This window comes from Homalodisca vitripennis, chromosome 3 (genome assembly GCF_021130785.1).
Source record: "Homalodisca vitripennis isolate AUS2020 chromosome 3, UT_GWSS_2.1, whole genome shotgun sequence".
NCBI lineage: Eukaryota > Metazoa > Arthropoda > Insecta > Hemiptera > Cicadellidae > Homalodisca > Homalodisca vitripennis.
In genome coordinates, this window is record NC_060209.1 from 81,041,745 (window position 1) to 81,066,875 (window position 25,131).

A 25,131-nucleotide genomic window follows, 5' to 3' on the forward strand; every position below is an offset into this window, starting at 1 on the left:
AGCTTAGAGATCTGTATGTCAAACCAAACCTACACTTATCAAACCATCATCACTTTGAAGAACTGTTTAAAAAATTGAAACTTATTCAGAAACTACAAAAATTTTAAAAGTATTTTAAAACTTTAAAACTCACCTCAAGAAAGAAGATGAAAATTTCTTCCTTTGCCACTTTTAACAGATGGTCTAAGTAGTTTACGTTTAGAGTTTAGATTAATATTGACCATTTAATTAAATAATACAACATTTATCGCAGATACATTTCAGAGCGATGTTCTTGAATAATTCTTATTACCGATTTTGTATAAAGCTGATACTAATAAATATATTACGCTCTGAACATAATTAAAAAACATTGAGCAATATAAATCCTTAAGAACGAAGTAGCTCTTTAAAGCATATTTCTCCAAACACATTAAAATTAGTTAATTATAATTAGATGATAATAAATACGAGTAGGCTATAAAAATTAACAAATGCTATGTTGTTAAGATAAATACTTTTGCTGCTTTAAAGATGAAAAATGCATTTATTTTCATTCTATGTCATTCCATCTTTTAGAAAGTGTTCAAAGACGTTCAGTAAAAATAGAGATTCCCTCCAATCCGAAATATCCAACCGACAGGTTTTTCAATTCTAATAGGATGATCCATTTCCTTACACATATTGTACTTCCATTTAAGTTAACTCATTGATGCTCCTAGAGAACAGATGACTAGGAACGTGAAGGGATGCTTGGGGAAGCGGAAGCTAGGTGTCGTATAATATAAAGTGAAGATATTTGCAGAGAATAGTGAAATAGTGAAAGTGGATGGTCTCCAAATCATGCTTTGTGGAGCGAGAAAGTTGAGGAAATTGATTTTTATTATGCACACGAAACGGCAGCTCTATTCAAACCGTGTCTGAAGTTTCCCAACCACAAACTTTGACTTTGAAGTGTTCTAATTCCATGAAGATCCCCCATACCCCACGCCACACGCAATTGCTTCCACATTCTGGCACGGTTGAGTTGCTGTTGCTCGTTTTTTTGGAGATTTAGATCGTTAGCCATTTCGTCCCTAGATATGTTTTTATCATTTTTCGCAAGTATCAGCTGTTTTTTAATTACAGAGATTTAACAATTCAAGTTCTTTTCAGTACGCTGAACTCATACCTACTTTGTTTTTTGTTTGTTTTTTTTTTCTTATTCTCATTTAAGGCTCAGCGTCTTAGCTATGCCGGCTTCGATGTTCACTGGTCAGAGTACATGATTGGACCTTCCTGGGATTTGAATCCGTGATCTCTCGTTTAGAGAGCCGAGACTATAACCATTAGTCTAAAGAGGAGAACTCATACTTTGTTATTGTTTCAGTAGAAGTAAGTGCAAATAACAGCTGTTTTTATATGTAAACTTGACAGTATTACTATGTTGAGTTATTATCTAATCAAAATTAAATTAAACATGTAAGTTTTAGTTTTGTTTCTAGTACGACAAAAACCTTTTCACCACATGGAGCAAAAGTATCTTTATGCGCTCAACGCGATTTCGCACCGAAAACAACCAATTTTGATTTGATGAAAACTTCCACAAAAATCTTGTCTCAAACATAAAGTAGTTTAGTCTTATAAATAACATTTTTTATCTTAACACATTCACTGATTTTTTTTATTTCAGTGTATTGTATTAGCAGTAATTATGAATATTACAATAATTCGTATCAAAATTGTTGCTTTTGTAAAACACTGTAGATTGTTTTGTTTGAAATACGTAGACACAATATTTTTGAGTAAGATACGCAATTTACATTTTACTACGTGTCCTAACGTCCGCGAAAGGAATTAGACCGTGTCACTTTTAGTTTGAAACTTAGTTTACAGACCCGTTTACCTATTGTAAAAACGTTTATGTGTGAAGATCTCTTTCTTCCTTTTTTTATCGCAAACGCTTCATGAAAAATGCTAATGTTCTGTCAACGCTTCAAGTAGAGAACACTTGCGGGTGAAGTTCTCAACCTATAAACTCCATCGCACCCTCCTGGGACTGCTTTCCACGTTACTTCAAAGCATCCCTATTAACTCCCTAGAGGATTATGATTTCATCAGTGTGAACATATTCCGATTTCTCTCCACCTTTCTTTTGCTTTTTTGATTTAATAGTCCTTTCCACATATGCAGAGGCACTTATCCAAGCTTATCAATCAGAGACCATTTTCCTTTTAACTTTTTTTATCACATTGTCCGGAGACAGTTGGCCAAATGGCTGTCACAAGCACTGTTTCCTCTTCACTCTTTCTGCGATAGAAGAAGGTTTAGTATGTGTCGCACTACTCCACTTCCACACTGGGTATACGAGTTTCCGAATGTGCTAATCTTGAAAAACTTCAAGGTAAAATATTTTCCACTTCCTCTTCCTACGCTATTTTCTACTCTCGCAGGTTGTAATCAACCTGCCAATAACCTCTTGTATCAAATTCCCATAGTTCTTGCTATTGCTGTAAGGTATGTACGAGGGTTCGATAAAGGAGTCCGGTGTTTCTTGATCTCTTCAACAAACATATATTTTATTTTATTTATTTATTTGTCCTTTACTGTCTAGTTCTATTTATAAGGCATGTTATGAAGAATTTTCTCTTACTTGTTGCAAATAGGGATAAAAGCGATCTTAGGATGTCCTAGTAATGCAATAGAGTAGAATTAATTTCTTATAAGCATTCCAATTTACGCTGCGTCAGTTTAAGTTCTACATTTTGACTGAAGATGGGCATCAAAAATCAAGGTTGTAATTGTCTTAGTAACATGACGGTGTGATATAAACCAATAAACTTAGAATAGAGACGTGGTACCGGCTGCATAAGCCCTATAACTGAGATTTATTTCTTATTTTTGCACCGATTAATAGTATGGTCTTATAACATGATTGTTTTTTATTTTCTTAATAACAAGATCTTGTTAAAGTTATAACTATGTCTTCCAAACCATCCATAGGTCAACTTGATAAACTTGTATTGTAGTAACTCATAAGGCAGGAGCGGTTTTTTTTTACGATAGGAAAATGCATTATGCACCGTCAGGGACAGATGTTCGCCCTGGTGTGTGGGACTCTCACCCACTAAAAACCTACCGGTCCAGGCATTGGAACCCCTCTCGGGAACGCATCTCTGCAACTACTTCAAGAGGGTGCCATCGTTCGCCCAATGGAGGGAGGAGCGGTAGCAGTAACCGGAACGGTTTTAGTAACTCATAACTCAACTTACAAGGAAGCGGTTGTAATTCCACCTAAAGCGAGTTTCATATCCGGGTTCTTCGTTTTGGTCAATGTCAGAAGTAAAAATTTTTACTCATTTTAATTGGAAGCTGTCTCAAAGGCATTACTCCAATACTACTTGAATCCTTTGTTCTTGTGATATACTGAAGTAAGCTTAGTTGTTGTAATACTTTAGTTGTAATACAGTGGTTTTTATTGCAGAGTTGCGGCGACGTCCACGGAGCCGGGGCTAGGGCCATGAGCTGGTGACCACAGTCTACCCCCGCTCCCGCCATGGGCAACAAGTTGAGCTGCTCCTGCGCGCCGCTCATCAGGAAGGCCTACCGATACGAGGATTCGCCCTGGCAGACGTCGCGGAGGCGGGACGGTCACTTGCTCAGGTAACGATAACGATGGGTAGCTATCGTGCACTATTAATAACATTAATACAAGGTAAGGGGGCTGCAAGGAGAATAGACGGTATCGTAATCTTTTGTAACTGATAACAAACCTCCAAAGAGTAAACGAGTAATCGCATTAATCGCCACAGGTGAGCATGTGTTAGGAGAAATTAGGACAAGGTTCAGAATCTCGGCCATTACTATCAAAACTGGTAACGAAGATTGCGCAATTATCCTGATGTTTCTTCAAAGCCGAATGTATAGACCGGCAAATCTGTAAATTACTAAAATCTATGTTCTAAACAATGTATATAAGTTCTGACTAATAAATTACGTTAATAAATACGTTTAGAACTAATTTTGCTAAAGGAAAAAAATTCCGGACATTTGCCATCGTTCAGTTATATAAAAAATGAGTAACACTACGTTTCGAGATTTGCAATCTGATCTCTTCTTCAGGTAAATAACTAACCTAACACATAATTACGAACTAGGTTAAAATAAACAAATCATACCAGAGCGTTGTGACACGCGTAAGTCAGGAATCACAACCACCATGTTGTGTGTCAACTTTACTAACTCTAAAACTTGCACTTAATAAAAAACTAAACACATCACTAATTATTAAAACTGAACTACAGAATACAGGTCACGATAGGTCTGCATTCATCGACCAACCATCTACGACTCCTGAGATCGAAAAATCCTGTTTCCTTCATAATCTTCCATTGTCAAAAACAAACTTCAAACAAAGAATTTATTTTGCTAATTGGCCTTGGTAGATTAAATGAGTAATCCAGTGTTTATTGGAACGTTTCAACCAAAACCAAAATTAATCAATGAAAGTATTTTTGTCGTTCAAGAGCACAAGAGGAATTTATTACGGCTATTTGATATTCATTAGTGGCTGTGTCACTTCAGTAGAGGTATTTGCAATGTCAATCTATGAAAATGTGTGCACAACAGCTATACGGGAAAGCCGCATATTTAATGATTTCATCTGACCTCTAGAAAACACAGTCTACAAGAAAGCCTCTGTTGGATTATTCTTAAATCTCTTTTTGTGGAGAATAGATGAAAGCAAAATGTATTTAAAGTTACAAATTTAATGTTGGCTGGATGAATTTAAGTGACCTACTGTTTTCCATGAATTGGGATGTTTATTCTCACTACTATTAAGGTTAAACGTACAGTTGGCTTCTGCCAACGAGATCAAAGAATATTTAAAATTAGGGAGAGATGGGAAATAAATCCTTTCCGAAGCTTCAGCTAGTAGTGAAGCTCCATTCATGATGAAAACTGGCCAAGTTGTGAGAAAGAATCTAACTTAAGGCAAGTAATGCTACTCATTATTGAGGAATGAGAATGGAAGGATTTCTTGAGCTAGAGGGGTATTTTTATAAAATTAGCCAACACAAAGTTAACACGCTTCAGTGCATGGTAAGATGGCCTCCTTAGTCAGAAAATGAAGATGCACGATAGAAATATAAGACAGGAAGTTTAAATATATGAATATAATAATAATAATAATGATTAATAATTTATTTCTTTAAGAGAACTTCGAATTTCATATAGTAGGTAGTGAACGAATTTTAATGTTATGTAATCTAAGAACATAAACCCAGTTACGACTATGATATTAACTACTGGCAATTTCATTACAGTTTATTTTTATGGGAATCTACTTCAATGGCGTAGTAACTAATTACGTTACATTTTTAATGGAAAATGATTCGAACCCATTTGCAAATATTGTATTGTGCTTCCCAGAGAATCGAATTTGTGTCCTCTCGGTTAAGAGGGCAGCAACCTTACCCCTACGGTACGGTGAAGATCAATAACACTGGTTTAAATATATTATTCAAAACCAATGAAACAATTTGTGGGATTTAATTATATAGTTTAGCTAATATTTTGTAAGTGCCTTTAGATTAACTTTCTCGAAAATTACACTGTTTACGTGTCATTTTTAAAGGGCTAATAGATTTTTGATTAGAAATTCCAGAATCATTATAAATATTAGCAAACTCTAATATTTATTATACATCTTGATTAAGTTACATCCGTTTTAAGTAATATATATATATATATATATATATATATATATATATATATATATATACAGGCTGTATATATATATATATATCTCCTTGTGCGTGTAACAAAATTCAATGTAGATTGAAAGAAGGATAAGTGCTTAAAACAAGATTGTAATGAGAACCTGAGTAGGCCAATAAAAAATGTTACTTGCTTTAAGGTTAAAAATGTGATTACTTGCACTCAGTAGAATATATTGTACACTACCCCTTCTAATTGCTAGTCTAGGTGTTTCACAAGGTGGCCGTGGGATGGGGAGCTACTTTACAGCAGAGGGTTACATGTGCACCTCATTTACCGTTACTGTTACAACTGCACTGGCCTAGGGTGGATTGCTTCTATCCTTTCTAAAGTATCATTCCTTCTAGTACTAACTTGTCCAACTGTTACGCACAGTGGAAGAGGAAGGAAATTTTTAAATGATAGGAGTGGTACGACTCATTCTCAGCTTTTATACAACATACCGCTGGCCTTCTTGGTTTGAAAGTTATTTGCATAAAAAGAATCAATGTGTTAAAATATATGGTGTGTATATTGACATTAGGAGTACCACGCATGGAGTTCCGCAAGGATCCATGTTGAGAGCGGTTTTATTCATCATTTATGCGAACGATCTTAAAAATTAATGGTAGAGTTACCACATTTGCTGATGAAACTGCCCTGTGTTACTCAGAATATACAGTACTTGGCAAGAGGTGGACATTATATGAATTTGGAATCACTTAAATGGTGGCTTACTAAAAATAAATTTTCCTTAACAAATCCTTAGTTGTAAATTCTAACATCAACTTCAAATGTTTATCATGTTTGTGTGATGCAAGGATATGTAATTTATGTTCAAAAGTAATGTCACCAGTAAATATCAAATATTTAGGTGTTACTTAGATCGAGAAATGAATTGGAATGTTCACATTAATAAATTAATAGCAAAAGTAATATCGATTATTATAATATTTTTTTTTTTTTGTCTGTCCCCAACATAGTGTTTGCTTTCTTTATTTAGAATTCGTTAAAAGTGGATTAGGGTATAGCATCGTTTGTTGGAGAGGGGGCTTTGCACTATAAATCCTATTTTACATATTTGGTAGATAAAAGTTAGACTAAAATCTACTATTGTCAATTTTATAGATGTTTCTGTATTTTACAACTGTTACCTCTTCGATCTTTTTATCTGTACAAAGTATTAAGTTTTCTTTTTGAGAAGTGGGAATGACGAAATGAGCAATATAAATTACTACAGATCTAGGCTTAGAGATGCAAAAGAGAAGAGAGTTGTCTAATTAAATACTATTTATAAAAACATTTGAACTTCATCGCTCCAAGTATCTTTCATAGATTGCCTGATAATTTCAATGCATAATTTATATATTTTTTGTAAATATGTAAGGAAATGGGAGCAAGATTATAATTATTATGAGCACGTCGAAACTTTATGGAGTATACGAGTATAACAGTTAAATAGAATACTTAATATATTTTATTTCTGTTCAACCGGTATCTTATAAGTTTACATACTAGTAGTTTTAATTTGTAAATGTAGAAAGGTGCACAAGAAAAAGCCTTTATATAGTTTTTCTTGCTGAACTTTATTGAAAAATTAAATTTGATTTATTTCCGCTCGTAACTAAATTTTTCAAATTAGTTTCTTGTTAATGATGGATGCCCTTCCTTACGGGCCCTATTTTCTTTTAAAAAGGTTTTTGCTATGCAGTATGTATTTTCTTAATAAACTTTGTTTATTATTTACGTTTAGTGATGTGCTTTAACTATTGTATTAATAGTCATGGTTAATCATAACAATGAATTGTTGTCTTAGATGTACAATATGATCAATCTATCTATTTGTTTGGTAGCTATTTTCTGTTTTTGACTCAACTGGTCAATATATATATTATGTAATAAATAACTACTTGGGTGCTTGAACTAAGTACTTTAGTGGACAAGGATGGAGCTTTCGCGGCACATGAGTGTTTTGTTGTTGTGAAATTAAATTAATTAAAGCTGGGAATAAACTTGGGAAGGACCATCAGTTTGAAAAGCTGCCAGTGCCACATCCAATAGCCTCTGCAACTAGGCTGCCATTAATGAGCCAATTAAGTACAGTTCTATCGATCGCCGTCCCCTAATTGATTAATATAATTAGATACTGTTTAATACCACAGTTTTAAAAGCTAACAATACCACATTCAATAGCCTCTGGAACTAGGCTGCCATTAATGAGCCAATTAAGTACAATTATATCGATCACCGGCCCTATCTGATTGATATAATTAAAAACTATTTAATACCACAATTTGTCAAAAAACTAAACAACACTTACAAAAATAAATACTTGTTAGCTTCTATCTAACGTGAATTAATTAAAAGTATGTTGTTGGCATAAGTTGTACATATTACTTATGTGTTATATGTTTATATATCTAAATATCCATCTTACAACTTTCAGGAGCTGATCTGGAGCAAATATCGAAACAAATCTCGGAAAAATGTACATTACATCTATTGCCCACTTTTTGGAACGCGTATTCAAGCAATTTAACGGAGCGTCATAGTCATCCAAATACTCCTTGGATAATTTATGGTAATTTGAAGATATCCCCGTCCCCGAGGCTACTTCCTAATCATTGCGTGCTTAAGTTTAAGACCGTTGGGTCAGAGAAAGGCAACAGTTAGAGTACGAAAGTTTCTTGGTGTTCTCCTTAGATATAATCGGAGAGCATAATAATTACATAATGTGCTTTCCTGCTATAGTTTGGATGGCTTTCAAAATGACGTCATGTAATTAATTTCTGAATTCTATACAATTTCAATACTTTTACACTTTATAGACGAGAGGAACGGGTTCTGATGTCAGAGAGCACTGCCGTTTCCTTGTGACCATTATAATACAGGAATAATTTTTGCAGATTCTGTTGGTTCTGAAATTCAGTAATTTCTACTAAATGGAAAATGAGAAGGTGTGAAGTCAAAGAGTAAAGAGTGAAAAGTACTTTTGAGAATAGTTAATGGAATTTCTACTAGTTGTCCCGAATAAATTCGAAGCATTTTTTGGGTGTCTCCTAAATACAAATATCAAAATAATGAGTAAAATGTAATGTTATTATTTTTTCTGCGTATGAGTTATGTCTATGAGTGTCTTTTAATTAAGTTTTTTTTTATTTTTAAGGAAAGAATGAAAGTTATATGAATCTTTGTGTCTGAATTTCAATCATTTTTACTGACTTTTCTTGTAATTCTGTTTCGCTATTTAAATAAAATTTCAGTGACGTCAAAAGCTATTTGAAAATCACTTAAAAGTATGAAAAGGTACATTTATCCTTTGATAAAATACGTTGTTCAAACGAAAAATATTAAAAATTCAATTTTTGTGACCGAGAAATAGAAAATGTATTTTATAGATTTACATCAAATTTGGGGAATGTTTTCAAAAATCCTACTTTCTGAAACTTGTTTTGAAATTAGTTTCAGATAGAACCTATATTTATAGTACAGTTTTTGTAATTTGGATTCAAGAAATAATATAATGAATATTTGGAAACACTTTGTATATGAACAGTTTTGAATGTTCAGATTAACCTCTGTGGAGAATTATTGCAGCTTAGTTACTACTGAACATCTATTCGGGCTAGTATCGTACTTGGATAAACATATTATGTAGATACAGTTAGAAAAACAACGGTTAACAAGTTTAAGTACAAAAAAAACTGTATTGCTTATATCAACCAATTACAGGGAAGCGTTGCATGCAAACTCCCTGCTGTTTAATTGTTTATTGATATCTTGATAGAAAATGTTTCAATAATAATTGCATTGTAATTGAGCTTTCTCTAAACACCTCTATGTCAACATAAAATTTGTTTTGGCTTCCCGGGAATTGAGCACTTAAGACATTGGTTACAGTCATATAGCATTATCTTAAGTTATGGACGAGGTAAAAATAATTAAAATAACAAGATTAACGATTTAATAAAATAATAATTAAAATTACCTTTGGAATCGTTGAAATATTTAACATTTTGTTACTCTTAATTTAATAAATTGTTTGTCATTGTTAGTTTTATAGTAGTTTTTATATATCAGCAGCTTCCTTTTTAGAAGTTTATATATTTTAGAAAACTTAAAAATATGAACCACAGATCACTCATTAATAAGTATTTGTATGTTAAATTATATTAAATTTACTTTTTTAACTATTTTATTTCACAGAGCATTAGTAAAATTAATAATGACAAAATCCATATAATTTATATTTTATTTCTTAAAAACATATTTCGTCGAAGAAGTTGATGAAAACTACTCAATTAATGAATATTTTTGTAAAAGGTCATTAGAAACTATTTTATCATTGTTGTATTTAAATTTTTAAATAACAAGAGTTTTTATACTGTAGTGTTTAAATACAATGTTCACCTTTGTGCATTAACCTGTAGTCAAATTATAGATGCAGGTAATTAGATTAGAGTTATTTATTTTAACCGAACGCCTTCAATAGTTATTATGGCAATCTCAGCACAACAGTTTTGTTTACAAATTGTATCCTATCAGTTCAGTAGGCAATTCATTTGATGAATGCTACCCGCATGCCTGTAATAAAGCACTATTGGTACAGTTATTGATACAATCATTTAGCTTCAAGATGAGAGTTTCAAAGTGTTGCCACATCACCATGTTACAGGAGGAAGCACGTCATAATCTTGGTTTTGGGGTTGTGTCAATTGCAATCGGAATTTTGTATAATTGTGCGTTTTTGTGTCAGGCCAATTAAAAAGGGACCCGTAATATTGTATTTTTGTTTGTCAGTTTCATTATAAACAACCCAATAGTTTCTTATTAAAATCGTGTATTTCTGTAAGTGAAATAATTCTTGGAAAAAAAGCTTTAGAGATTTGAAAATTGGTACATAGGTTCCTCTTGTTTCAAAGAAGAACGTTATTAACTCTGAGGTCAAGAGGTCAAAATGCAAGGTAAAGATGAGTAAAATAAATTAAAATTAAAAGTAATGAATTTAATTTGTTACATAACTGGTTTATCAAATATGGGATATACATGTATAACTTCATTGCATTAAATCGGGTCCTTCGACACAGTTTCTTTATACGTTATTGTATTATTAGAGATATTTTGACACATTTGGATGTTTTTTATGTAGTTCATTCGTTCACAGTAGAGAACTAATAAACAAGGCCACATAAACTGTATCTTGCTATACTGTACCCAATGCATTAGATTAAAGAAAATTTGTAAACTCAACTATATTTAACATATTTTACAGTATTTACGTGACATAAGTCTGTTATTTCAATTATGTATAACGCAGTTAAATTTGGCAGACTAAAAAAAGGGATTTTAAGTGATATGTGAAATTTCTTCTCCAAATAATTTATGTGTTAAATTTGTTGTTTACATTGATAGACATATAATTTTGAATTTTGAGAGGAAACGTTTTCATGGCCAATTATTGCACTATTGTTAATCCAATGATTTATTTGTAGATTATGACCCATTCATTAACTTAAACTACGTGATCCCTATATTAAAAACGTTTATTCACGCAAGGGTGCATTTGTATGGATTTTAATCGCGCGTTTCTTGAATGCATGTATCAATTTAAACCGCTTTCCAAACAAAAATTGTATTGTGTGGTGTATTGCGGGTTGGCTTGGACAATACTTTAACAATACTGAAAAACTACTTATTTTTATTCTTGGGCCTTTTATCTTTTAGTTACGTTTATAGTTACTCTATAATTATGTTAGATTGATCTAACTAAGAGGACAAGGACTACATGATTGCTTTCATGGCCTTCAAACTATATATAGCCTACTAAGCACATAATAAGGGTCTGTAACTACCAATAAGATCAAAGCATAAACATATTCAAAATATATTACATCAATATAAATTGTTTTGATCTAGCTGTTTTTAAAAGCGTGTAACAATTCGACCCACTTCTTATACCAATTATGTGTAGAACTTAAAAATCAGGACTTTAAATCACATTATTGTATCATTTTTAATAAGGACAAGAAGTAGGATTTTTACCTGAATACTTTTTACAAATTCCAGTCAATTTGAGTGTTGTAAATAGATTATGAGACTATTTTTAAAATTGAACTTAGAAACCATCGGCAGTAGTATTGTAGGAAGCCTGACTTCAATGAGTATCGAGTTTATTTATTCAGCCTAGAAATATAGTAGTGTTTGATTGATAGACGACACCGTCGGTATGAACACACTCGATTGTTCCAGGTCGGGGTTTACAAATGAACACCGCAGTCCATTTCATACACGGTTTCTAATTACCTTATTTGCAGATTTTATAGAGAGCGCACTTTTTACAGGTCCATACACGTCGGACATCCTTCAATTATTGATCGACCACTATCCATATGGTCTGCAATGTTTCCATACACAAATACCTTCCGTACCTTACAAAGCTTCCGTACCTTTACACAACTTCTCCACCCCCCTACTTTAAGTTCGAAACCGGTAATACACTCTGAACGGGACTACAAATTTATGGTATAAAAAGAATTTAAATTTTTTGAATTTATTCCTACTAACATAACTTGGTGGTCCTAAATTGTAGTAGATAATATTGGCTTACACAATTCTACTATTAGTTTTCATTACTAAGAGCAAAGTGGAGTGTTTTTGGGCGCATTCATGTGACTTTTCAGTGGGGTTAGTATAAATTATAAGAAGCCATCACCTCTGTTTTTGTGGTGCCTTGGTCATATGTAATTTCTCCTTCGATGTTGGAGTGTTCGCACATCCATAAACAAAGCTGGCGTCTGGGATGATGTCCACCAGTAGCGTAGCCAGAAATTTCGTTCGGGGGGGTCCGAAACCGGGGGATCCGGGGACGTTTTGTGTGTTATTTGCCAATGAATTCACTGGTAAAAGGTAAATACCAAAAAACATGGAGCTTTAGTAACTACGCCTTATAGAAAGTGGAAATATGTTATAGGCAAATTATAACTCTCACAGCAACTCTAGTACCACAAATTTCCTTGTATAGCTACAGAAACTTTACGAAGTTCGATTCTGGCCTGGTAGAAGGAGCACCAAAAGTGATAAGAAAGAAAAAGAACACAACAGAGCTTCACTCAAGCGTATAATTGACTCAACTATATTCTGTGGAGAAAATGAAATACCCCTTCGGGGACATTGGGCCACTGACGGCCGAAAAACCCTTTAGAAAAGAAGGGCGATTTTCGAGCGTTGCTCGGGTACAGATCAAACTAACGCAACGGTCGGAAAATGCACCGGAAAAAAACTCTACTGATTAGAAGTTCGGCCACTTTAGATTTCACTGATTGGGGTATTTATGAATGAGTTATAATGACGATTTTTTGTATCATTACACTGTAGACGAGTATATAATTATCGGAAAAATCACTTTCGGGTCGGAAATGAAATACACCTGAAAAACTCTAATGATTAGAACTTCAACTACTTCGGACTTTGGTTATTGAGGTAAACGTGGTATTTTTTATTGAGTTAGGACGACGATTTTTTTTGTTATCATTAAACTGTACTCGACTACCTATATAATTATCGAGAAAAAAAAAAAAACACTTCCGGTCGGTAAATACCGAAGAAAAGCTCTCTACTGATTCGTTTTGACAATTTTGGATTTCACTGGTTGAGTGGTTGAGGTAAAGTAGTACTTATAATTAATTATGTTAGGACATTGAATTTAGAGATTAATTCAACGCCCGACTAATAAATATATAATTATCGAGAAAAAAAAACAAAAATAATCACTTCCGATCGGAATATAACTAAGGAAAATAAAAGAATACCTCAGTCAGAAGGTAGTCCAAATGAAATCCAAAGTAGTCGGAACTTCTTATCAGTAGAGTTTTTCCGGTGTATTATCTGACCGGAAGCGATTTTTTCAATTTTTCTTTGATAATTATAAAGATATTTAGTCGGCGTTCAATTGATACCTAAAATCAATGTTCTAACATAATTCTAAGTACCACTTTTATCTCAACGACTCAACCAGTGAAATCCAAAATCGTCAAAATCTGAATCAGTAGAGCTTTTCCTCGGTATATTCCGACCGGAGGTAATAATAATAATACTTTTTATTGTGTCAACAATAATAAAAATTGCGTACAATCGTCAAATTAAATTATTTAGAAATATGTATATCTATTTTAAATTGCCCCCCATTCATACCCGTTCATACACAGTCCACACTCATTCCTAAGACTGATACATACTTACAGCCATACGTTTAAAATCTTCTAAATTTTACCACCAGAAATAGAGGATGACCGAATTACTTTAAATTTCATCCCAGCGGCTCTCATCATAAACACTTCCACTGAATAAAACACCCTCGACGCCAAAAAGTGTCTCAATCGAGCTTTAAATTTTGTTGGTTCATTCAAATTTTTGATTTCCTCAGGGAGCTTGTTGATCAGCTTAACACCAACCTCGGATGGCAAACGTTTGAATGCGGCTGTTCTGTGCGGATCTAACCTAAGGTTGTCCTGCCTCTTGTCCCATATTGATAGACGTGTCCCTGCCCCGGACGAACTCGCACTTAAATCGGCAGTACAGGGCGACATCGAGGATGTAGAGACAGGGCAAAGTTAGAAATCCAAGCTCCCCTAAAGGCATCTCTGCATGAATTTCGGGATTTCAATTTTGAAATTATTCGGACAGCTTTCTTTTGACTTCTAAATACGCGCTCAAATTTGTATTTAGAACAGCTGCCCCATAGCCTCAAACCCGTACATTAGATGGGGGTGTACAAGGCCGAAGTAGGCCATTTTTAGTACATCCCGGGAGCAAAATTTGGAAAGGTTCCGTAGAGCATAAATGCCTGAAGAAACCTTTGAGCAGGTACTTTCAATGTGATTGTCTCAATTCAGACTTCGATTAAGGTACATTCCGAGGAACTTGGTGGAATCAGTTTTCCTCTATGAGGACATCGTCCGCCGTCACAGCAGCGCGATCCTCAATCTCTCTTTGCCGCAAAACAGAAATTTAGTGCATTTGATTTGAAGTTGTTGGTCCTCAGATTTAATTTAGAAAAAAACTGAATACATGAATTCAGTTCTAAAAAGGAAATGATTTCTAATTCATGTTTTGTTGGAGCTTTAATGAAGAGCGTTTGTATCGTCAACATACTGACCATTTTCCCTCTCAGGAGCGATGAGTTTTCCGCCTGCTGATGTACACAAGGAACAAGACTGGTCCAAGTATAGATCCCTGTGGAACTCCATAGGAAAAAAGTCGCCTAATTTAAAGTGATTTAATTGTTTTTTTCTCCGATAATTATATATGTATTAGTCGGCGTTGAATTAATACCTAAAAATCACCGTCCTAACATAATCCTAAGTACCACTTTTACCTCAACCACTCAACCAATGAAATCCAAAATTGTCAAACACTTGAATCTGTAGAGAGCTTTTCTTCGGTATTTACCGACCGGAAGTGATTTTTTTCTCGATAATTATATAGGTACGGTGTACAGTTTAATGATAACACAAATCGTCGTCCTAACTCAATCGAAAAACCCCACGTTTACCTCAATCATTGAAGTTCAAATTAGTTGAAGTTCTAATCAGTAGAGTTTTTCAAGTGTATTTTTCCGTCCGAAAAGTGATTTTTTTCAATAATTATATACACGTTTACAGTTTAATGACACCTAAAATCAACGTCTTAACTTAATTCTAAGCAGTCACTTTACGTCCCACGACGAATTTGAAACGAAGTGGTCGCTAATTTAAACTGTTCGTCGTGTTACGGTTCAGGTGACTTTGCGGACGTCACGTGACCGCGCTCTATAGAAATACCGTAATTACATTACACTATCCGAAAAGGCCGAGCCCAAAAGTATCGTTTGATACTTTATGCTGAAAAGGACAATTATTACATTTTTAACAACGGTCACTTCAAATCAGTGAAATCAATCAATTTAATGTTTGTAGACAAGAGTAATGATAACTGTCCTTCTTTCTCCTGCTCCATGCTTTATTTTTTTAATATGTCTTAAAATTTCGGGGGGGGGTCCGGACCCCCTGGACCCCCCCCCCTTCGCTACGCCACTGATGTCCACCTTTGTTTCAGTAAGTTCACAGAAGACCGACAACTCGATTTTTGTCAGAATTTAATTAATTTAACCACCTTACGTTACTACCTTTGCCAAAACTCTCTTATAACCAACTTAAGACGAGCTACTCCAAATATAGTATGTGGTGAATATGAATGAAAAATACAAGGAAAGATTGACTATTTTAATGGTATTTGATCAATAAATAGATTTTTAATTTTTGTAAAAACTTTATTTTCCCCTTTTGACGTACAAAACAAACTTTTTTATTTAAATACAAACGTGATGGGTGAGATGTACGTTCATCAGATAAAGTGCTTACAACGCTACTAGGATACAATTCCTGACACAAATGGTATGCAAACATTGTCGTATTAAACTTTTGAAAGCGTTCGATTGAAATAACATTGATCCAATATACTTAGTATTTCATAAAAGAATTAATAGAAAAGATAAATGGTATATTTAAAACTACAGTGTTAAAAATACTGTTCCCTGTAAATTTAAATACAACAAAAGAAACGTTTTATATTGCTTTCCCCCAAAATGGAGTATTTTGGGGATAGGTCAAAATCTTTAAATAGGAACCCCTTACAAGTGACACCTCATTTTAAAAGTTAGATATCTCTTGTTACAATGGTGCAACAAGAGATATCTAATGTTACTCTACCAAATTTGGTTTACAACCCTGTTGATTGATAACGTAGCTAATTGTTATGAATCTGTTTTAAGAATTGCATTCAATTTACATAAATTTAAAAAGATAACAGTCGTCATATTAATATTTCACTAGTAAACTGTGAAACTAAATAGTTCAAACATAAATTTAAGATAATATAATATTTAAAAAAGTTATTAATGTTCATAGTTTTCTATTTTTCTGATATAAAATAATAACAAGGTTCTATAAACGTAAGATAAACAATACATGTGATTTAAGGCCAAAACACAATAATACGAAAAGTATTAAACAATAAATCTAAATAAATATAGTAAATTGTAATGGGTATACCAATGACAATCTCCTAAAATTGTATATCGTATTTAATTAAGTACGTTATTTTTTCGGATACGAAATTAAATACTTGGAAAATACGATTAGTTACAAATTAACCTATTGCTATATTAGCTATTCTAATAGGCATTGTTACTATGTTTACCTAACCCTTAACTTAAGGTGTAAGGCTATGGAGTTACATGTTCACCAAGGTGTTAAGTGTTCAATTTTTTTGCTGACCTATATCTTTTTCTATCTATACAAGCTCAATTAAAATGATCCATTAAAATTCAGTTGGCATTGACAGAATCCTCTTTCAAAATATAAACAAATAATTAAAATTCAGGAAGAGCGGCAAATTTGCACACTTTGAAAATTAATTTTTAAGTTCGTATGAATTGGTTTGGAGTACTTAAAAAATGTAAATTAGAAAACGATAGAAATGTAATGGGCTGAAAAATTTGAGCCACTGAGCGAAAATCCTTGGCCTGAGCTGTGATTGTTATCTTCAGTAAAATATAAATTGAATTCACCTGTCTCGATAAAAATTGGGAAAACGATAACAGCATTTTTACAACCCAAAGAACCTCAATAAGACCGTAGAGTTTACACCAAAAAGGGAGGAGAAAAACAAGTACAGAGAAAGCTGTAATCCTAAAACCCATAAATCAGTGCATAACCACAATATTGAACTACCAGTAGAGCGATCAGCAAATGTCACGATAATAGATAAAGTTTAATTCCCACACTACATAAAGAGATATTAAATAATATAAAAATATTAAGTGGAATTTTTTAATCATGAATGAAGAGAAATCCTTACTTTCTTGTTCGGTCAAAATACCTTACAACAAAGGAATCTTATAATTTAAACAAACGGCAAAGAGGATAGTTTCGACTGCATAAAAAGAGCCATCCCGAAATCTCGAGAGCAGATAAATTTCATGTACAGATTGAAAATTTGCAAACCTAAGATAAAGGTGACTGTTTATATTTCGTGCTTGGCGGCCTGCCCAATTGCTCGGTTCTCTGTAACCCGACGTCTGTGAGTCGTATTTCATTAAAACGGTAAAACCTGTATAATGCTGTTCCCCAAGGTAGTATCTGTCCTAGGTGTAACATTTATTTCCTCAGTCGAACTTTACTATTCGATGTGTTCATTTCTGAAAACGACAATTACTTATCTGTAAGATTGTGTAACATTTTCTGCTCGGGCACATTAAACAGACAAAACCTTTCATTTCTCCTCGTTTATCCATCCGGTTTTTTCAAAAAGTACGCCCTGAATCGATTAATAAAGAAACAGGCGTTGGAAAAATTGCTTTCCCTTACGAAATAGCTAGAAACGGAATGTCAGATTCTTCAAGAAAATATTATAAATTACCACCTAAATATTCACAAGATCAACAATAATAAAATAATAATGTATTCACTTTGAAAATTGTCTGAATGAGTATAATGACTAGAAATAGGATAACTCAGAGAAGAGAAAATGAGATCCACCAGAAGGTATTTTTCAGGCATGTCGGAAACTGTTAAAATAGCATTATACTGTTGTATTAATCAAAAAGTAACAATGTATTTGCTTTCCAATGAGCAGGCCTTTTGAAGGTGAGAGGTAAGTGGGACAAGTTTTATCGGGCCCGATGATAGAGAGACAAAGTTTAGTTTAGCTATAAAAATATATATAAAATTCGCCCATCGAATGATTGGAGTAATGTCCTGCCCAGACCATGGTGAGCCTCTAAGGAATGGCCAATCGGTGAGAGATATCCAGGAATATTCACGTGAATCATGTGAATCTAGTCTTTGTAGATAACAATAAAAGATAGAATCTTCATCTGTGCTAGGATGTTGTAAACTTACAAACTTACAACATCCTAGCACAACTAACTATGGGAGGAGGTTTTGCACGTCAGAGTGAGCGATGCAAAGGGTGAGACATTACTCTCAACACTCGATGAATGGAAATCGGTCTCTGTAGATAACATTTATAAACATAATCTTCATCTGTGCTGGGATATTGTAGATTAAGGGTGGAGGTTTCCATGTAAGTGGGATCAGTGCAGTGGGCGGAACATTACTCTCAACACTCGATGAATAGACGTCGGTCTCTGTAGATACCATTCATAAACATAATCTTCATCTATGCTGTGATGTAGGTTATGGGTGGAGGTTTCCACGTAAGTGCGATCGGTGCAGTGGGCGAGACATTACTCTCAACACTCGATGAATAGACATCGGTCTCTGTAGATACCATTCATAAACATAATCTTCATCTATGCTGTGATGTTGAAGGTTATGGGCGGAGGTTTTCCACGTGAGTGCGAGCGGCGCAGGCACAGTCAAGTGGCAGCAGGTGTCTGAGGACCTGGTGCCTGTCAACATTACCTGCATCCAGGACTCTCCTGAATGTGTCTTCCACATCACCGCCTACAACAGCCAGGTTGACAAGATCCTTGATGTCCGGCTCGTTCAGCCTGGTAACTCATACTTTTATCCTGTTATCCTATATCGGATATTTGTACATGTACTTTTTAATGTAATAAGGGTAATAAGCCTTCCGTAGAGCTCTTTTCACATTGGTTTGATAAATTCTTTAAATTAAAACCCCCAGCCAGCTTAACTCTGCCATTGTGGTACTCCTACTCGCAAATATACCCTATGGTGTCTACTGCGTTGAGGTAAGTATTTTGAGTTATATTGTATTCAAACTAAAAATAATTGGCTGAACATTAGTAAATGGATTTTTTAAATTTTTAAGTATTATGTATAAGGAAAATTATTTACTTGTTTAATGATTTCGGCATACATAGGTTCATAAACGTATCTAAGATGACCTAATAGGGGGGAGGGATTACCACTACAAATTTTTCGTACAAAAATTCCGTACCGTAATATACTAATAATATTAAATATTGTAAGTTTGACAGCCGTGTGAGAGCATTATTATTATTATTATTATTATTATTATTATTATTATTATTTTACGCTCTACACAAACAGCTATAGCATAAGCGAAAATTTATCCTTTTGGAGACCGCCCGATAACACAAAAGGATTTCAAGAAAACGACGCTATATTAATGATAATAACAGAGGTTTGGGAAAATGGTTATATCTTAAGAGCTACAAAACACCTCTTCCACCTTTTACGTAGAATTTACATTCTAATATGGGTTTCCAAGATACGTATCTTTTACAAATGTATTACTTGCAATTATGAGCCTGTGTTTGTATTACTATAATATGTATTTTACATTTAAACGTTTTTCAATATCAATCCATGTCAACCCTGATAAAAAGTATTCGGATGTAAATTTACATGTATGTTTATATAGGATATATTTACTGTGTATACAACTACACAAATTTTAAGACATGAAATTAGTAATTGTGTGTTTTTATCGCGGCTGAGCGGTTGACGTCCACAGCGTGCATTGCGCATAAACGCGGTAGGCGCTCGGCGATGAACAAATATAGCCATAGAAAATATTAACAAAATGTGACAGAAAAATGATATAGCGATCGGTTAATAACGCTGGTAATAATTAATGAACGCACATGAATGTAACTCTACGAAAAATAAATCTAGTTTGTTTTTTGGCGATTTTAATGTCATCACACTAGTGATAACAAAGGCTCTATTGCCTTAGATATTCTTTTAGGTCACAGTTTCAGATAAACTATTACAGGCATCAACCTAAGATATAACAGGGAAGGCACGGTATTATATACATCATTTTTGTTAATCTTTCACATAACAAATTAACTTATTATTTAGCAGTTTCATAGAGGCAATTACATGAAAAAGTGGAAATAAAGATTTTTAGTAAGAAAAGTACCGAATAACATTTCAACATGGACATTGGAATAAAGCGGATGTTGGAATAAAAGAGATGTTGGAAAAGAAGTTTGAACATAAAACTCATTGCTAGAGTAAAACTTAACCATGCCAGCCAGCCAGGGCCTTGATTGTTGTCGTTGGTAACACTTTAAGAGCAACCTAGACAATTATCACCGATGCTATTTTATTATTCTTTGTATATATTTTGTTCTTGAAATGTATGTAAACAAAACATTTTTTGGTGTGTAAAATAAAACATTAAATAATTACAGACTTTAACTCAGATATTATTCAAATGGCCACGATATTTTTGACTTTGATTGTGGACTTAAAGTTTGTATGTACATTTGATTAAAATATGTTATAAAATGAGCTATTCCATAAGTTCAGATATATTAGAGGTTCACTACCAAAGGGTTGAAAGTTCATTATTTTATTTTTAAAGGTAGGTCAACTATAAAACACGTTTTGATAAGCATATAATTTTGTATATGTTATACAATTTTGGTTAAAACAATAACAGAGAAGTCTATCAGTAACATAAAATAAAATTTAATCACTTTTAAGAATTATAATATTTTTAAATGGTAAAATCGGCAACCTAGAGGTTTTGTACTCTTATTTTATTTTTTTTTTAGCTCTACCAATATCAATATTAATGAATATAACACAAATCACTAATACACGACTAACGCTAACAACGAAAGCGATGAGTAGCCGTTTAAAGGGATGACCGGTAATCTACAGGTTCGTGGCTAAATGGTCGCTGTCTCTCTCGCCCGAAGCGCGGAAATTGAGGTCTGTATTATATTTGTCAACCATACGGGTCGCAGACGGAGTCGTCACTCCAAACAATTACAAAGCATGAGTCTCATGTTTACTACATGACAGCTGTTATAGTTAAAATATTAAAACAAAACTGAACTATGTATGATACATTGTTCGACTACGATACGAGTATACTTTCATTTTAACACATTCACATTAACGCTCGTTAAAATATCTTGAATATTTGTATCAATGGGCCCCCCCCCCCCGGCTACAACCCCCAACGATAGCGTGTGGGTAAATTATATTTTTCATTGAAACATGGTTTAAGGAAGTTATGTATGGTATGTTTGATCAAATAATTTATGGAGGAAATTAAATTTAAAATAAAGTAGACAATGTTCAAACAATTTGTAAAAAATGTGTATGATTATTTTCTGTCGTTTTCCGTGTGCCTGACTCTAAGATGGACCTATTTATTACTTGGCAATGGTAACTTACGGAATGATAACTTTTTTCCATTTCTCCTTTCTCCAAGCATTAATGGACTGTGAGTAAAGTTTTTAAAATCTAACCATCTAAATGCCAATTGTACCTTCTTAGTCATCATTATTTTTATTTGATGATTATTCAAGATCATGTGTTACTGATTCAAAAATTGTGAAATGCTGTCAGTTTGAAGTAGTGTAGAGGAGAGAAATAATTATGAATTTTATATTATGAAGACCAATATACAAGTATTATTTTACTACAATTTTTTGAGAATCATTACTCATTGTATAGTTTTCCTATCAATAATTTCTCAGTCCTGGAGAAAGTAGCTGCCTCATATATACATATATATATATATATATATATATATATATATATATATATATATATATATGTATGTATATATACATATATTTATATTTATATATATATATATTGTTATTCTACCTTTTTTATTATATACAGTCCTGTTCCAAAACGTATTCTCGTTTTATGCAATGTGTGCTGGCACATAGACTAAATTCATTCTTTAAATATTCTGCCATTATGATATCTATAAAGCTGCAACATTTCTATGTAGGCATTTTCCTTGTATACTATTGTACAGTATGTTCTTCATGTACAAATTCACAAGCCCGTTATGCTTTGCATTTCATGTTTTACGAGAAGTGAAGAGCATACATTTTGGAAATTGTGGAATTGGAGGGAGGAAGAGGAAATGAAAAACTCTGATTATGTTTATACTTTCCAAAATATACTCTGAAACATATCAAATCTAAGAAAGTATATTTTCAATATAACTTTATAAAATTTACATATGATTTGTGTAGACTTTTTGTTACAAACTGTTTCTTAAAATTAATTATTTGGCAGGCACTTTTATATACAGTTCATTATGAGTGCAAAAATTTACACAATTTAAATAATACGGAAAATGAAATGTTACTTGAATAATTACTACTAATATTATAAAATGTAATAAGATAAAAATCAAACCCATGAGGGCAATATATTATTGGTAGATTATATATTAGTAGGAGCCCAAAATATTTTTAATACATTTAAGCGTTGTTATCTTAATATTTAATTAATTTTTTCATGTTGTGTGGTGAAATATTTTATATTTTCCCTCTAATTACATTCCTACTTCAATTTCTTTAGAAAACGTCGCTTCTCCCACAACCGTGGTCCAAGTCCCGACAAGTTTACCTGCATTCCTTAATAACTGTCCTGTGTACTTGTGATGGTTCTAACATATGTGTTTCAATTTAAAATCCTCAAGTGTATGTATAAAATAATACTTATATTTGTCCAGGAACAAGGATAGGACAAGCATCGGAATGTTTTGTCTACTGGAAGGATCCAATGACCAACGACACTTGGGGCCTAAACTTCACTTCTCCCATTGACGCTAAACAGTTTCGGGAATGCTGCGTAAGTTTTTACATACATTTTTAATCTAATTAAAATTTATTATTTGAAAAAAATAAAGGAAATACAACTATTATAAAAACTTTATTTACAAAAATGACCTTTGTTGCTTAAATATTTAAAATTAATTTTACTAACATGTTTACAACAAATTTTGTCACTAATTAAGCCTACCTGTAATGATATGAAAACTTTAATAAATTATAAAAGATTCCCACATTACCAACAGCTTTTACAATTTTATATAAGATTTAAACTTGAAATCGTTATGGTGTTAACAACCTAATAATAAAAAACCTAATTTTAAGTTGCTAATATATGTTACGGCTTTCCTCAAAGCAGTCTATAAAACAATATCTATTCATAATTTATAAATAATGTTTGACTTTTAACATGTAATCTTTAATACCAGTGACATATGTAAGTTGAGTTCTGGGAACTAGATCTCTCCCAGATAAAGTATACAATCTAGACTTAAAGTTTTATTTTATTATAAAATCGCTATTTATTACTAAAAAATATTAACTAATATGCAATTACATTTAATAGTGTAGTCATTTATAAACTTTTGATTTAACTAATCAATTATATTAACAACTTTTGTTTTTTTATGAAATGTATTATTTCCAGTGATGTGTGTTATTTATTATTACTAAGTCATACTTGATTTTAATGATTAAACAGTTTCATTTTATATTTGTACCTACAGACAATATCTTATTTAGTATGTATTGAACTCGTATTTATACAAAAATGCATATGGCAATCTTATAAAGATGAAACATGGAGCTAGGGAAGTAAATACTGTAAAGGTTTTTTTTCACTCAAAGGTAAATTAAACATAGTGAATTAATTCTCTTTCACTCTGTTTTATGACTTCATAGATTATACTTAAGATTTGATCAATATTACTCCCCTTTATTATGTTGCATAAAGTATTGAGGACATAAAAACGGATGTGAAGGATGTAAATCTTGTTTTTACAACAATACAACAAATTAATTTGAGCAATTTTCTCTAAATATGTAAGTTACATAATATGTTCTGGATTGTGTGGGATATATTTAGAAAGTAAGTTCTTTTTTGTTGCCTGTGCATGTCAGGCAGAGCTAAATTGTCTGCAAAAATAATTAAACTACTTTTCTGACAGATTCGTGGATATTGTGTTAACCAACAACTTATAAACCCTGGAGTTGGCTCTTTCTTTAGCTATTTTTAGCTTTCCATAACACTTTTATGTAGTGCTCAATTTCTAGAACTATAGAGAAGTGGTGGAACTGCAAATTCCCTGGAAGTACTCTCAGCAGAAAGGGGAGCCATCCCTTGGATAAAATGAGGATTCAAAACAGTGTTGCTTGTTTAGCTTATAATTTATTACAGAACTCTACTACGCAATTTACTGCAGAAAAAATATGACAAATTTCTCTGGTAAATTATACATTAAATATTATAAGACCAATAGCAACAACAATGATTGTATTATTAATTAAGACAGCTTCCTTTGTCACTTAATGTTACGGAATGTTCATTTGAAATGCACTTCTAATTTATGATTAAAAATTATATGCCAATTAAATATAAGTTATACTGTTTTTGAATAACAGTAAATAATAAATATGCTATAATAGATATTCATATTTATAAAATTATATTAATAAAAATAATTTGTAAAAAATAATATAATACCTATATAAAACTGCAATAAACAGTAATACAGGCTGTTGTTCATACTTACTATGGACTTCATCCTCAATGATCATGACATATAAGTCAAGATATTTAAGTTTAAACTATCATTTCCCGT

General features: G+C 32.7%; 1 protein-coding gene across 14 annotated transcripts in view; it reads left to right on the forward strand.

Moving 5' to 3' along the window:
* Window positions 1-25,131, forward strand: part of LOC124357111 (protein still life, isoforms C/SIF type 2) — a 911,156-nt gene that overhangs the window by 84,455 nt on the left and 801,570 nt on the right. For all 14 annotated transcript variants that reach the window (XR_006921921.1, XM_046808566.1, XM_046808571.1 and 11 more), the window contains 3 exons: window positions 3,443-3,621; window positions 19,089-19,273; window positions 23,212-23,330. Coding sequence is in view for 13 of the 14 variants with exons in the window: in XM_046808566.1 (XP_046664522.1) it covers window positions 3,515-3,621; window positions 19,089-19,273; window positions 23,212-23,330 (411 nt within the window). In the remaining variant the exon portion in view is untranslated. The remainder of the gene's footprint in view (window positions 1-3,442; window positions 3,622-19,088; window positions 19,274-23,211; window positions 23,331-25,131) is intronic.